This window comes from Oreochromis niloticus, linkage group LG12, assembly GCF_001858045.2.
Source record: "Oreochromis niloticus isolate F11D_XX linkage group LG12, O_niloticus_UMD_NMBU, whole genome shotgun sequence".
Classification (NCBI taxonomy): domain Eukaryota; kingdom Metazoa; phylum Chordata; class Actinopteri; order Cichliformes; family Cichlidae; genus Oreochromis; species Oreochromis niloticus.
The window spans coordinates 5,216,195-5,231,093 of record NC_031977.2 but is presented as its reverse complement, the minus strand read 5'-3'; the positions used below and the strand labels follow the sequence as shown (position 1 = coordinate 5,231,093).

General features: G+C 40.4%; 1 protein-coding gene across 3 annotated transcripts; it reads right to left on the bottom strand.

The window, feature by feature from the left end:
- Positions 1–463: 463 nt before the first annotated feature.
- Positions 464–7,635, bottom strand: hdr (hematopoietic death receptor). Of its 3 annotated transcripts, none has more exons than XM_025897045.1 (10): positions 7,466–7,635; positions 5,584–5,737; positions 5,311–5,439; positions 5,074–5,185; positions 4,746–4,837; positions 4,436–4,528; positions 2,460–2,500; positions 2,260–2,340; positions 1,426–1,462; positions 464–1,216 (listed from the first exon to the last, which is right to left on the bottom strand). In XM_025897045.1, the coding sequence occupies exons 1-10, from the start codon at positions 7,487–7,489 to the stop codon at positions 900–902; spliced, it is 1,080 nt and encodes a 359-aa protein (XP_025752830.1). In that variant the 5' UTR covers positions 7,490–7,635; the 3' UTR covers positions 464–899. The 3 variants fall into 3 exon arrangements, with proteins under 3 accessions (XP_025752830.1, XP_013128817.1, XP_005472974.1); XM_013273363.3 differs by having other exon boundaries at positions 2,104–2,340; positions 7,466–7,634; XM_005472917.4 differs by lacking the exon at positions 2,260–2,340.
- Positions 7,636–14,899: the final 7,264 nt, after the last annotated feature.

The window sequence follows — 14,899 nt, the reverse complement described above, 5'->3', positions numbered from 1 at the left end:
GGGGGGGGAAGAAGAAAAACAACAACAAAAAAAAAAAAAAGTACAAATATGAATGAATATGTTTAATTCTCCCGGATTTATAAATTAGAAACAAAACAAAATTTATTTTTTTTAAAAAAATAGAGCAAATAAAGTTTGGAAGTAGTAACAAACACTGTAGAGCACATCTATAACAAGGTAGAAAAGTACACAATTCTGACTTCACTTTCAGGCTTCAACACAGCTCTGGCAAGACTCAATGTTTATGTGCTGCACTGAAACAGACCATTGTAGAAAACTAGGTTTTGTAAATGTCCATGATGCTGATCAGGATTATAGAAGGAAATGTAACAAAACAGAAGTACAACAGAAAGAAGATTTATCCTAAAAATATATTAAAATTTGTGCTTCTGTTACCCACAATCATGACAACATTGGATCAACAGGTAAATAATACAGTCAAGGCAGCCCTCTTTAAAAGTAATAAAATACCCTCCACTGTAATAACTTAAATACATTCATCAACTCCACTGGTCATTTGACAGTCTGTTGAATTGCTAAGGAGTAGTTACAGAACCAAACTGAAACATATCGACTCTTCAGGACACTGTTGGATTACAATAAATGTCTGAACATATCTTTCACTGAAACAACCTTTAATGGGGTTAGGGATCAGCAAAAAGAAATATTTGTACAGGCACTAATGAAATACTTAACACTCTACGGAGCTGACAGGAATACATGGCTCTCAGAAAAACGACTGGATTCCGTCAGTTTGGAATAAGTTAGTTCAAGCAGGCAGGTTTACCTTAAGAGCTCACGCTACAGTCCAGTAAGATGCGTTTACTGAAACAGCAGCAGCTTCAACAACATACACACTTGAGGTGTCCAAGTTTGTTTTGTTCCTATTCTGACCACTACTAGTTTGAGACAATTACACAGTCCCCCACCCACAAAGACAGGAAGTGACCGCTGTCCACAGCCTTCTGGTGGATCGTCTCAGCAGTTCGCCTTTGGTTCAGGGTATTCAAAGCCTGCAGCAGGTCATTTAAGCTCGCTCCTTTACCTTCTTTCTCCACCCAAATATGCAGCAGTTCATGGATCCTGTCTTCATAGGGAAGGTTCTCTTTGCTTTTGATGACATTGTCACTAATTTCAAGCTGACGGAAAAACCTCTTGTGATAGTTCACATCTAGTTCTTCAAAATATTCAAAGCATTTCCTGAGAGACTCTTCACCTACAAAAACAAACAACGACCTTCACTCCATCACATTAACTTCTTGTACTGATAACATTTATTGAAACATTTATTTCGACAGCCAACTGGACTGCAATCAAAAGCAGCGCGGTGGCATGAAATGGAAGCTTTATCTACTGTTGTTTAACAACAGGTGCTTGTGTGTTATGCAGTGGGTGAGATCAGGAATAAAAGTCAAAGTAGTTTACCGTTCACAGGAACAAGCTCGGGAAGTGGCACCTCTTCCTAAATGACACAAAAGCAAACAGGCATTAACATAAAAAGTCAGAAATTGTAAGACCTGCTAAATCAAAGTTATGTCTTATTTATAAGCAGGTGAATGAAATGAAAGGAAAAGCATTTATCTAAAAGTTCTTTCACAATACAGTGATGCATTTTCCTGTCAGTGTGGTTGGAAAATGAAAGGAGACACAAGATAGTGAGACTGATAAGGAGCATTCCCTGTTAATCTTCTACAGGTGTTTTAAGGACCAGGTGACTCATTAAGTTTCCACTAACACAATAACAGCAGCTTGAGACACTGAAGATCAAATGTTAAATGTAATTCATAAAACCGAGAGTCACAGGCTTCTTATACGGCTCCTGATTGTTGAGAGAATTTGCTCCAACATACTAGAGTGCAGTACGGAAGTAAAGAAGCGAGTCACTGAGGCTTATCCATGACTGCAGACCTGTCCCCAGACCTGAGGCTCTTTCTGTCATGTAAGGAGTCGTGTGTAGCATGAAAATCAAAGTGGGAAAACTGGAACATGAGGACAGACAGTAAGACAGTGGAGGCTGTTAGAGCAGCAGAGCATTAGTTAATAGCAGCAAACAAGACAAGCAGCAAGGATGAAGCAGGTGATGAGATGAGCTGCAGCTCTCACCCTCCTGTGAAGCTGCTCTGGGACCACGGGGCTGGCTTGGGGGGCAGGTGTGAGCGCGTCTGTTAGGCTGTGCTGGGAGTTACTAGCTGAGCTGTTGAGGCTTGGATTGAGAATTTGACGCTCATCCTCAGCAATGTTGGCGGATTTAACTCTCACCAGATGCTGGGACAGGATTAGATTTGTGCTGGTTGGTCTTCGAGTGTCCTTATCCTCAGGAGTCTGGATGGCAGTGTATTGCTGAAGAACATGTTAAGAGAGTCTCTGTCATTTAAGTTACCTTTGGAAAGCCATTTCCATTCAGCTCATCGTCATGTTTGGCTATTTTTGTACATTAATGAAAAACTTGAGTCACTCACCTGTTCTGCTTTGCTCCTGTCAGACAGATTTCTCTGAGACCCTGAGGAAAGAATGTGAAGAGAATTATGCAACTTTCAAGAATTCCCAACTCTCCAACACAAAGTTATTTAACTTTTGTCTGAGCTCAATTTAATTTCACCAACTGAGCAGAACCTGCTGCTGCTCTGCATCAGTTCTAGCACAGTGTGCAGCCTCTCCTGGACACTGTGTGTCACTGAGGATTTTTATCAGTCGGCTGGAAAGCCTGACCAGCAGTTCCAGTTTGTGCTGGACTGGGCACAGTTTACCAGCAGCATGGTCAACACAAACTGGGAAAAGCATCTTCACGTGGCTCAATCCAATTGGAAAAGTACTTTAGTGAACTCGCCAACAGCAGCCCACCTCTATGTGAGGCCTGCATGGTAATGATGTACACCCCAATAGACTGCTGTAAACATGTTTGCTGAGAGGGCGTACTTGATAATTAAGCTTTAATCAGTTACACCTGATCCCAACATAGTCAGCATGATGTGTTAGCAGCTCATCTGCTGCTCTTAGATCATCACACCTGAAACTGCACGCCCATTGTAGCAGGTTTCTGCACACATGTATATCCTCTATCATGCTGTCTGGTGTCTCAACTTATAATTAATAGCTTTTCAGTCTTTCAACACTGAACTTTTTTCCCCTTGTGATGTACAGTCCCAAAATTAGCCAGAACTGTTAATTTTCTTACCATGTTTTACTCATTTCATGTGCCAATTGAAAATCTCTCATCTGCTCTAAACAGTCCGATTACAGGTGCGTTTGGCCTTGTGCAGAGTCAAAATATCTCATCCTGTGAGAAGCTCTTATCCACTTGCTCTCAAAGATAGCACACGGACAGCACTGTGGGAAAATGCTTCATTGATAAGACTTTACTAACAGGGTTCCCAAAACAATGCTGTGAGGCTCAGAGAGGGAATCCAGAAATGTTGAGTGGAACTTTATTTTCAGTCGTTCGGTTGCAGCAGGTGTCTCTCAGCATTTATTAGCGTATGCTTATGGGTCAGACAGACTGCAGAGGCCAGTGGGCTCAAGATCTGTGTTAACGAGAGCCAGGCCTCAACAAGTGCATGAAAATGTTGTGGCAGCACCAATTTAATATCAGCAGAGTGCATCTGTTTGTGGTGTGAAGAAAAACAAAGTACAAGTCCTTCCCACAACACTGATTAACACCTGTCAGAGCAATAACACTGCAAAGCTGTATCACTACACACATGAGACCAAAATGTAAAACACAGTTCAAGCATCTGCTTCAAGTGCTTGGACCCTACAACACTGCTCCTGCTGACAGTTAACCATCAGAGCTGAAATAATAAGTGAATTTGTTTAAGAGTGATCAGGAACCATCTAGACAATAGGTTGAAATGTATATTTTTCAAGCAAAACAACTCCCCCACCCCACATTTTGATGATTTGCTGCTCTATGTCATGCCCCAAGACCACACCTGGCTGGACGGTGACTTCTGTGACATCAGAATGTGGAGGTGGAGCATTTAGTATACGATGGGGCATTTGTAAAATTGATGGAAATCTCTATGCTGTTCTGGACATCTTAAAAATCATCAGTAAGTCACTTCGGCAATGCTGAGCAGATAATACTTCTGATACAGCTGGTCAAGAGCATTTTCTTGAGTGGGCACAGCCAGCTGCAGTGACCACCAGAACATGACAACTGTGCAGTGTCCACATGTTCAGACGAGCAGCCTAAGCATTAGCTGCAGCCATAGAACTACTAACTTACTACAAATGATACAAACTGTGGCCTGTGTACATTTATCGTTTAGGTTCGTTTTCCCCATTGTATTGCAAAAACTATCCATCCTCTCCAGCTAACACAGACAAAAAGTGAAGGACTCAATGAACAGGTCGACAGCCTATCAGAGCACTAACAAACTTTTGCATCAAGGTGATTTTACTATTAGCATCCAACATCTGTATAAGAACAACATACCTGTTTTACATTTCTTCTTGTAGAAAAATATCCCAGCAAATGTTATGGCAGCGAGGACACACAGCACCACCACAACCACCACCACAGCGATACCTGTTTAAGAAAAAAAAAAAAAAGCCAAAACAAAAAAAACATAAGGGACAGTCACTGGCCATTTACAGAAAAAAAGAGATTCATGATTTGAATCAATGTACAGTGCGATTGAATCTCTGATATCATTTGTTTTTGGCCTGGAAAATCTGACTTTGTAAATATACATTTATCCCAGTGTAACAAAAGTCTTGCATGCATCTGCCACAGAGTAGGGTACCTGGATCAGAGCCAGATTTGTTCTGGATCTTCTTGCACTCTGTGTTTGTGGTTGATGTGCAGTTTCTCACTTTCTCTTCATCCTCTGCACACCTAGTTAGGAGAGAAGCAAAATGGATTGAAAGGTTTAAAGACCTAAATGTCAGTCTTCTTCCCGCTGCTCCCTTTAGGAGTCAGCACAGTGGACAATCTGCATCTAGCATCATCTTCTGTCACACCAACCCTCTTACTCTGGCAGCTCCACATTCAACACCCAGTATATCCACCATCCACTCCCTCCTTATGCTTATTGTGTCTTTACTGATTTTGAATGGCTTGCAGACACTTACCTTGAACACTTCAAGCACACCTCACATGCTTGGTTAGGATCACAAAATCTCCCTGGTTTGCACTGACATTTAGTATCTTCAGTGTGAGTGCATGAGCTTACAATTTCCTCATCTGAGAGAGTAACATGAAAGAGACCTTAAGTCAGAGTTTATGCTCGGAGCACGCCGACTACAAGAACAATCAATAGTGAACCTTTTCATTCTGATCGATGGTGTAAAGCCGCCAAGCAGAATTACCTGGACGACACCGTGTGCACTTCAAGCAGAACCTTAGTTCGTTGTCATGCTTGATGTATGTATCGTAATCACACTCCTCACACTGCCCCCTCTCTCCATCTACAGTGCAGGGTGACTTCACATATGTACCTAGAGCACACGCACACATACACACTTTATACATCTCCTTCAACTGAACATGTGACTCTAGCTAAATAATAAGGCCGTTTCATGTGGCTTTTGATGGCTTACTGGTTTGAAATTATTACAGAAGTTCAGTTTCACAAGACTTACCAGCTTTACAATTCAAACAACAGAGGTTGCCGTTTCGGTACTGATTTGCTGGGCAGTTGGCCTGCCGCCGTGCTCTGCTGCTTCCCACCTTAAGACCAGCCTGTGGGTATGCTGTGGTGGATTTGAGGAGAAGGACCAGGACAGGCACAAAAACCTTTGGATTTGGATGCGGGGTTTAAAAATAATAATAAAAAATAAATGGAAGTCAGAGTGGTGAATAAACAGTTTTTTTAAAAGAGTCCCTAAGTAGGCAGGTGGGGTGATCTTTGGTTACATTAAGGTACCAAAACTAGTTACGATCTGACAAGAATGGGAAACTGGGATAAAACATGGTGACTTATGAGCAAAAACCTGCTTTGTTATAGTCATGAAACTACCTTCTTAATTAAAAATATCAAGTACACAGCTTTCATCTTTTTCCATGTTTCAACTTAATGTACTCAATTTGAAATCTCTTAAAGAACTCATTTTATGAGTTTTACAGAAACATAATCTCTGATTATATGTTTTGGTTAACTGAAAACATTTTCACTGCTAACATAAAGAAAAAGTATATAAGTCATTATTCTGTGGAAGCTTCCTTGTATGATGATGTGAGTCAGATTAGACCACATTTCAGAACACGCCACTTCACTCTGAAAGCAAATAAACAAGTCAGTGCTGCGCAGGTGGGTGGGGGAGAAGGGGGATTTCCTTCCAACACTCCTTGGACTAAGCCTGTTGGATTCAGTATTAAGAAAGTGTACCAAAGTATCCGAGCTGATTTATGAACTTCTTAATATTGAGCAACAGGGGAAACGTGATCCACAAACAGTGTGTCCTAATATGGCCAACACCTTGATAGGTTGCAGGAATAACCAAATAAGGAAATCACACCCATGATTTCGTAACACCATCAGGTGCCCTAGTTACTGAGAGATCACAAGTGAGGGCATCTCCCAGCAGGCATGGAGAGAAAGACAAACACTCACCTGTGTGTGAAAGTGCCTGTTATAAGAATTTTAATCCCCCTGCCTTCACTGGAAAGTAGAAATGGCGTGCTTAAGCATATTTAACAGTACTTTGGAAAAGAAGAAAAAAGAAAGAAAAAACCTAAAGCGACCTTGTTTATACACAAAGACATACAGAAGAGTTTAATTAAAAAACAAAAAAAAGTTTATATTTCCAATACGTGCTTCTACTCGGCGACCCACTCTATAAAGTAGCACTTTAAGTCGATGGAAGTCATCTCTGACGTAATGCAAACCATCATTTCCATCGCTTTATGCACATAAACATATTAGAGGATATTTAATCAAAATAAATCTTTTAGGCAGCTCAAAATCAAGCCAAAAGCTAGAAAAAAAAAAAGCCTCAAACAATCGACTAGTTTCACTGCAGTGTCTCAGGTGGAGAAAACAGAAATGACGTGACTTTTTGGTGAGCCCACGAGGAATTTCACACCTGTTCACACAGCGCCGGGTGAGACTTTTGACACATAAATGCGACATCTTGCGCAAACCAGTTAACCGGAAAATTGCCAGAGGTCTTTTCTATTTAATTTACAGTCAACGGGAGGCTAAACTTTGTTTCGACAACCCGTGACAATTCTGGTCACTTCGATTCTCAATAAACAAATCAAAACAACAACAACAAAACTTTAAAGTTTACATAATTAACTTTTCATTAAGTTAATAGCTTAACATAAATATTAGAATCCCCCGCGGTTGTCGCGAAACATTAAAAACACTCTTTTATTACTTTGAGGGCTCTCCATTTTTAAAAATGAGTCACAAGGAAGCTGTTTACAGAATCTTCCCGCTGACTGACTGACGCCGGTACAACACCGGCCCGTGAAACCACAGCAAGCTTTGTAGATGTTTATAAAGACAACAGGACTTACCACAAACATAAGAATGTACTTCATCTTCTACTAAAAATGTCGGCTTCCACAGACTTTCAATTATTCCACTGTAACTCAGAGCAAATCGATTTAGATTTACCACCGTAGCGTCCTGTAGGCTACTCTCTCAAAAGTTTAACTCAGGTGTGAGCCGACTCTGAATAAATGACGTAGCTGATAGGCGGGGCCAAAGTACAAAGCAGCCCCAGACGTCTTCAGCTCTCAAACAGGAGGCGAAAAAAAACAGCCCCACTGATGCAACTCCAAGCGGCCACACAAGAAGTAATTATAATAAATGTGTATTTTTTTTATTAGTATAATTCAAATCATCTTCAACTGCAACGTTATCAATAATTATCAATAATTATTAGCGAGCATTGTAGATGATATAGAAGATTTTGTACTGACCCCCAGCTGACGTCACCTGTGCCATCTCAGTGCTAAGTTTCTGGAAGAGCAGCTGGCTGTTTAGGTTTAGAGTAAGGCTGGGATTAAAGGTTGGCGTTAAAATGCCCCGCGGACAAACGTCTCCCCGTCGGCGGCTCAGAACAAATATTGACCAGAGTGCTTCACAAACCGATAAGGCGCCTATTTAAATTTAAAAAACACAATTCAGTCTCATTAAGCCCCCGGGATAGAAAAACAAAAAAAAACAAAAAACCAAGAATTAACACTGGACTTTTTCCTCAAGCTATTACGGTTATTACAATTTCGCATATTTGGGCTATTAACCCTGCCCCCTCCTCTTTTCTCGGTCTTCTTTTTCTTCTTTTTCAGGTATAAATTCATTTAAATGAAATTATTAAAATGTACCGTGGTTGCAAGCAGACACTGCTTTCATGTAAGAGGCCTTATGACTGATTACTGAGAATACTAATTTAATATATGGTGAAATTATTTTATTAAAGAATGCTTTTAATCTCAGCTTCTGTTAACTATATATTTTGGGAATATTTTCTTTGAATGCAGTAGTATAAAATAACACGCAATGGCAAATTATTATCAGTACAACTTCAAAAATGCTGTGCTTTTGCTCAGGGGTTAAGCAAACATAGCTTTCCATCTCTGGGTGTGAGCATTTGTGCTGAAAACAGTTTTAAAGTTGAGGTGAGGAAACAAACAAACAAAAACAGTTTCATGCAGAGTAAATCATGACTAAACTCACAAATACTGCACATGATTCACATGAGGAAACACAGGTGTAGTTTGTGGCTACAGCTTATCACAGTAGCAACATACGTGGTGCCAAAGCTACAGAGAAATGAGATAAAATGAGCTGCCTGAATCCTGAAAACAACATGTATTTTTTTTTTACAGTAATATTAAAGGTATAGGTGATGAACAGTTTGTAGAATGTAAAATGTAAGAATATGTTTAGGCCTACAGTGGAATGCAATGTTTTTATCTGAAGGATCTGAGTGCGTGAAAGTCTAAACATTTGCTTCTCCTATACCAAACTGAGCTTTTGCCTATTTTAAACATAAAATGTTGGATCTGACCTTGTGTATGATCGCTTTCACTCTGAATGAGCTCAGCATTCAAACATTCAAATTGCTGCTGTATTGCAAAGTGAATAACAGTTCCAAGAGGTTCCTCTCTCGGCTGTTAGCCCCTCACGGGATAATGGGGGAAAACAGACTATTGTACAAAGGCTTTCATCACAAACTGCATGAAGTCAGCCATCACCACAGTGTTTAGCAAACCTCATGCTTGGGAGTGCCAGTTTAGCATTATCTAATGAGCAGTTGTCTGCAGCGCGCAGATATGCAGGCCGACAGGAAGCAGTGGGCTGTGGATGTGGAGAGGAATAAAACCTCCGTTTCAGTCTGTTGATTGCGATGCTCTGAGATGGTGCTGAAATGGTCTCACAGTTTTAGGCAGCCTGTTTCCAGGCTCAGAGATTGGGTGACTGATGGCTTCACAGGCTGCCAGGCACACTGAGAAATAGAGACCAGTCACTCTACAAGTTTCCTGCGCGTTGCAGCTCATCGACATCTTTTTTACCTATTTTATTTGCCCAATCATTCAGAGTCTGCTCCATTTCTGAATTTCTGCACCGTTTCCCCTCACACGCTGCTGCAAACTTGTGTTTTTTGATGATAAGGCCCGGGAGGTGGCTGGAATCTCTGAGCCACGTTTTCCGAGATAAGACATGAATTTTGCATTCAGACAGACCGTACAGGGTTCTGCTCATCGGCTGGGCCGAGGTCGAGATCAATTCTAATGATATGGAAAAATATATATATACTTTTCTTCTGTTACAGAGCCTATGTGTATACTGAGAGGGAGGTTAGGGGATCTTTCTGACACACAGTGCAAGAGGAGAGAGTGAACTGAAGACCTACATGAACTTGCTTTTTCATAGAGGAATTAGACAAAGCTTATCCAAAGACAGAGTGAACCTGCACACTGGTGAATAAGCAAAAGAAGTGCAACTAGAAGTTGTTAAATGTTAAAATTCCAACATTAGGTTTAAAGACTGACAAGAAATGGGTTGAATAAAGGATGATCTTTTATGCAAATGATGGATACAGATAATGGATACATATATTCCTGAAAAATGTTGCACTTTAATTTGTTTCTATTCCCTAGGAGCTTGTGTGGATGTTTAGTTCACAAATTTATTCTACGATGGAAGTTCAGAGGAAAGCAAGTCTTCCCTCTCAGTTATGCCCCGTCGATGCTTGCACAGTTACATGCTGTCCAGTACAATAGATCTATCGGCTCTGAGCAGCTCCACTGGAGCAGCTCAGAGTTAAGGGTCTAACTCGGGGGCACCAAAGTGGTGGTTAGGAAGGATGGGAAAGCACTGCTCTTTATTTTCGCCACAATGGAAGGGAGGTAAAGGTGTTCATATAGATCTAAATGGCCATGGCCATAGTGTGAGTATAGGAACAACAGTGGAAAGGTGGCCAGATTCAGAGGGCCATGAGCTTCACGAGAGCACTAACAATATCCACTCTAGTGTGATTGTAGAGTACCCAGACTGGGTCAGATGTGAAGGGCAGCAGCAGAAGGTTGACCAGTGACATTATCTAATAAAGGGAGACACTGAGGGGAAATCAAAGTTACATCAGAACTGACTCTGTGCCCCTTCTTGTTCACAGTAGAGATGGACAGATTGACAGATGAGATCAGACACGAGTCTCCGTGGACTACAATGCAGCTGACATTGTGATCTGTAGTGAGAGCAGGGAGCAGGTGAAAGAGAATCTGGACAGGTGGAGGTATGCACTGGAGCGAAGATTAATGAAATTCAACAGAAGCAAGACAGAATACGTGTGTGAGTGAGAGAAAGACAGGTGAAGGAGCAGGAGTAAAGATAGTGAAGGTAGACGAGTTTTAATACCTGGGGTCAACCGTCCAAAGCAACAGACAGTGCACAAGAGGGTGGAGTGGGTGGAGACGAGTGTCAGGGATGATTTGTGACGGAAGGATAGCAGCAAGAATGGAAAGAAAGGTAGATCGCATTGAGACATGCTATGGTGTATGGTTTGCATATGGTTACACTGACAAAAAGACAGGAGGTGAAGCTGGAGGTGGAAAAGTTGAACATCTTAAGGTTTTCACTGGAAGTGATTAGAATGGACAAGATTAGAAATGAGTGTATCAGAGGGACAGAGTGTGATGGAGGCAGATGATCCACTGTGGCGACCCTCTAAATGAGCAACTGTTCTCATTAGATTTGACTGGTAATTCCATACATGCAGTTCTTATTTGACTTTAGATAATACGTCAAAATGACTGCCTAAATTTGTACTTGGTGGCAAGACTTACTTCCAGATGGACTTTGGTCAGAGCCGGGGGTGTAGATGGCCTAAAAGCGTATTTCATTGAGTTTGCACTATGATTCAGCCAGTTACTAGGGGAAGTCTATTCATGGCTTTGTTCCCGCATGGCTCAAGGTCTCCATCTGGAACATTCTGTCAGCACACTAGTTCCTCTCTATTGACTGCATCACATGCACGTGTGCTGTATTAATGTGGGGTAATACACATATGCTGTTTCAATCTAAACAAACAAACACCTTCAGGGATACCATTGCTGGAACATATTCATGGTGTTGCAAGTAAGAGACTTGATTGGATAGTTTCAGAAACTATCCATGTTTAACATGTGACTAAAATCCAACCTAACCCCAAATCAAATCCTAAATTAAGAGGTTAACATTCATAATAATCTAAAAGCCTCCGGATGTTTCGTGGTAGACACTATAGGCTAAATAGGTTGCAATCTTGAACTAGTATACAGTTATAGCGTTTTTAAAAAGCATACACAAAAGGGAATCCCTGTGAGGTCCAAGTCATCGCTGATGATCCTGATGCTAATCATAACCCATGATATCGGAATATTTATTTGTTTTTTAAGACTGTGCTTCACGGTCTTGGCAATCAGGTGACAAAGAAATTGATCATTCTAAATGAGATACATCAAAACTGTTTCCATTTTTTCCAATAAAGAAATTAAAAAACAAAGTTTAGAGTTAGGGTTTTGAGGCAGGGTTAACATGGCCTCAAACCTAAGATGTGCTATATTTCCACAGGGAGTATCTCATAATAAGCTATGCTGATGGCCGCCTGGGACACCGGGCCCATTCATCTGCTGAGCTCACAAGTGGGTTTGTCTATTGACATAAATGACAATAACCTAGCTGGCCACATTGCTAATGTTAGCAGTTAGAGCAGGATTGCACAATTCAGTGGGCCAATTGCCTCACAGCCAGGAGCAGGAGAAGCAATCAATGCTCTTATGAATGTTTTGTTAGTCTTACTGATTCACTTAGAGACATTTGAACTTACTTATCTGTTTCGTTGTTGTAATGATGCATGTCACAGACAGTATACAATGCTGCCTTTTTTGAAAGTGTATTTATGGGTGTTCCGCCACATTTTACACAGTTTGCATGAGAGGATGTTTCATCATGCCTCACTTAATCAGACTTGTAATACAACAATCTTTTGCCTATTACTCATACCTTTACTTCCTGAGCTTTATGAATGGGAGCTATAACACTTTAAATCACAATCTTCTCTCACCTCTGGGGATTTGAAGAAGCTATGATTGCTCCAAAAATGTAAAATCTAGCTAAATACTCTATAGACATCATAGCTGGAAAAGTCCATACAACTCAGTTTACTTCCTAGTGGATTACTTGGATGTACTAGCAACTGTGCCTCAAATCAACATAAAGGAAAAGGACTTTTACATGCAGCAGGCCTTTATTTCTGATACTTTAAGCCTATTCAGTATAACTGGTCATACTCTACTAAGAGCTGCATTATGTTAATACAAAGTCAGTATTTCCTAACCCATATCAGAATAAAATCCCTTTATTTTCATCCATCCCTTCTCTTCCGCTTATCCAATTCCTTTATCCCTTTATTTTCAGTGGTCAGAAATCATTAACAGGGTTTTAAACAGTGAAATAGCTGCTAGAATGTATGCTACAGCAACTTCATGGGATTAAAGACTAACAAAGAGAAGTGGATAAGAAGCAATTCATTAAATCCCACCATTGTGTCAACCTGAACATTCTTAAACATTACTTGCAGTGATTGGAAATATGCTTTAAAAACAAAATGCACAGCAATAACAGCAATACTTTCAATGTGCAGTCCAAAACATCAAATTGCTTATATGATTGAATGATTATGTGGCACAGTTACATTGATTAAATTCAGTTAAAGAACTAGAAATGTGGATTATGTGTAACTGGCCTGCACATTATATGAAAGCAACAGGAGTCTGTCCACTCTTGCGTTATCTTCAGCCTTCCCCATCATTCAGAGACAATTATAAATTGATTTTTTTTAATACACTAGCACATTTTTGATTCACATGCTAGCGTTACTCTTACCAGCTTATACACACATACAGCCAATGATGCTTCCAAAAACAATAACAATTAAAATCACGCCAGGTTAGCAACTGTCAGCTACACTAACTGAAGCTTTTTCAGATGTTACCAGCAGACTCTACACACTGCAAACACAAACTAGGACAGAGCTTTTACTGACTACATTGTTGCTGCCTGTATAATGCGACATGTGCAAGGAACATCAAACTCATTCACCCCATTAGTATTCCAAAGTCCATCAAAACTAACAGACACTGCAAATATTAGAAACTAAAGCTAAAACTTAAGCGTATTGTCGCTAGTGACTTACTGCCGTGTGCAAGAGTGTTCTCTTGATAGTTGTTTAAATCTCACTTTTTGTCAGTCCTCACATATATTCAAATATTTCCATATTTCTTCATGCCATGCAATGTGCTACACAAATACCAGATACAGAATTGAACCACTCTGTTCTTTCTGTAATTGTTCATTAATTGTTTTAATCCAAACACAGATCAGCTAACAGGTATGGCAGAATTTCATCATTACAAAATTCAGATCACTACAGTACTAGCAGCCTAAGACACACCCTGTCGTACATTCCCCCACATGAGTCAGTCAGGCACATGGATTAGTGAGTTTGCCTACTGGAATCAGGTATGTTAAAAACAAACATTTTTTGGACAGGAAAACCCCCACATTCACAGTATGCAAGGCACATTAAAGCAGAACTCCATAGAAGCTGTTTCTAGGAAGGTCTCTGGTAATACTACTCATAAAATCTCAATGTGATGCTGGATTAGTGATCTTAGCAGAACACTCTTCATCTCTGCTTGATGCTAGCAGCTCCAGGCTGCATTTGCCACAACAAGCATGAAATATCATGGCCTGTGGCTGTGAGCCAGCATTTCACGGGAAATGCTGATACTAGTAGAAATTATGAAATTACAATTAGATCCACCCAATGTGAGTGCATGATTCCTTTTAACTCATAGACTCATAGTTTTAACATAACGTTGTAACATCACATACATATATATATATATATATATTCCTAGGAATGCGCTCCTCTGGACAGTGTGGCTATCGGGAAAAAGCTGTCTGTGCTTTTTTTTTTTTGTCATTACAGTACTTCAAGAGAGCACTGGGAGAATTTGGCAGCAAGCGGTTGCACCAAATCCAACTGTTTTATAACAATCATGCTTCACACCAATGTCTGCAGGGAAGAAGTTGATGAAGACTTTGGGTCTACAAAAGAGAAGCCAATGGAGAATTGCCTTAAACCTCGTCTTGATGCATGCTCAATCATCCAGGAAAGTAAATCCCCATAAGTTGATTCTGTTCATCTGGACGTAGCGTTTTCAGTGAGAGAAACATTTCGTCGCTCATCCAAGTGACTTCTTCAGTCTCAGCTGACTGCAGGTTTCCCCAATCTTATAAACAGTACACTTGTATAATGAGTGAAACCGGCACCACTGAAGGAACAATGGGCTGGGAGGTCAGTTCCTAGATCATTAATATGCAAATTCTCATGACCATTTGGTCCCCAAAAGTTGATTCTGTTCATCAGAATCAACTGATGTCTTAAGCCTCAATTT

What these genes read in the sequence shown, in the direction of transcription:
- hdr (XM_013273363.3), bottom strand. Translation starts at nt 7,489, where the DNA reads ATGAAGTACATTCTTATGTTTGTG. An exon ending in GTGCACACGGTGTCGTCCAG is followed by an intron (nt 5,186 to 5,310) that starts GTAATTCTGCTT and finishes TTACTCTCTCAG; the next exon opens with ATGAGGAAATTGTAAGCTCA. An exon ending in CAAATCTGGCTCTGATCCAG is followed by an intron (nt 4,529 to 4,745) that starts GTACCCTACTCT and finishes TTTCTTAAACAG; the next exon opens with GTATCGCTGTGGTGGTGGTT.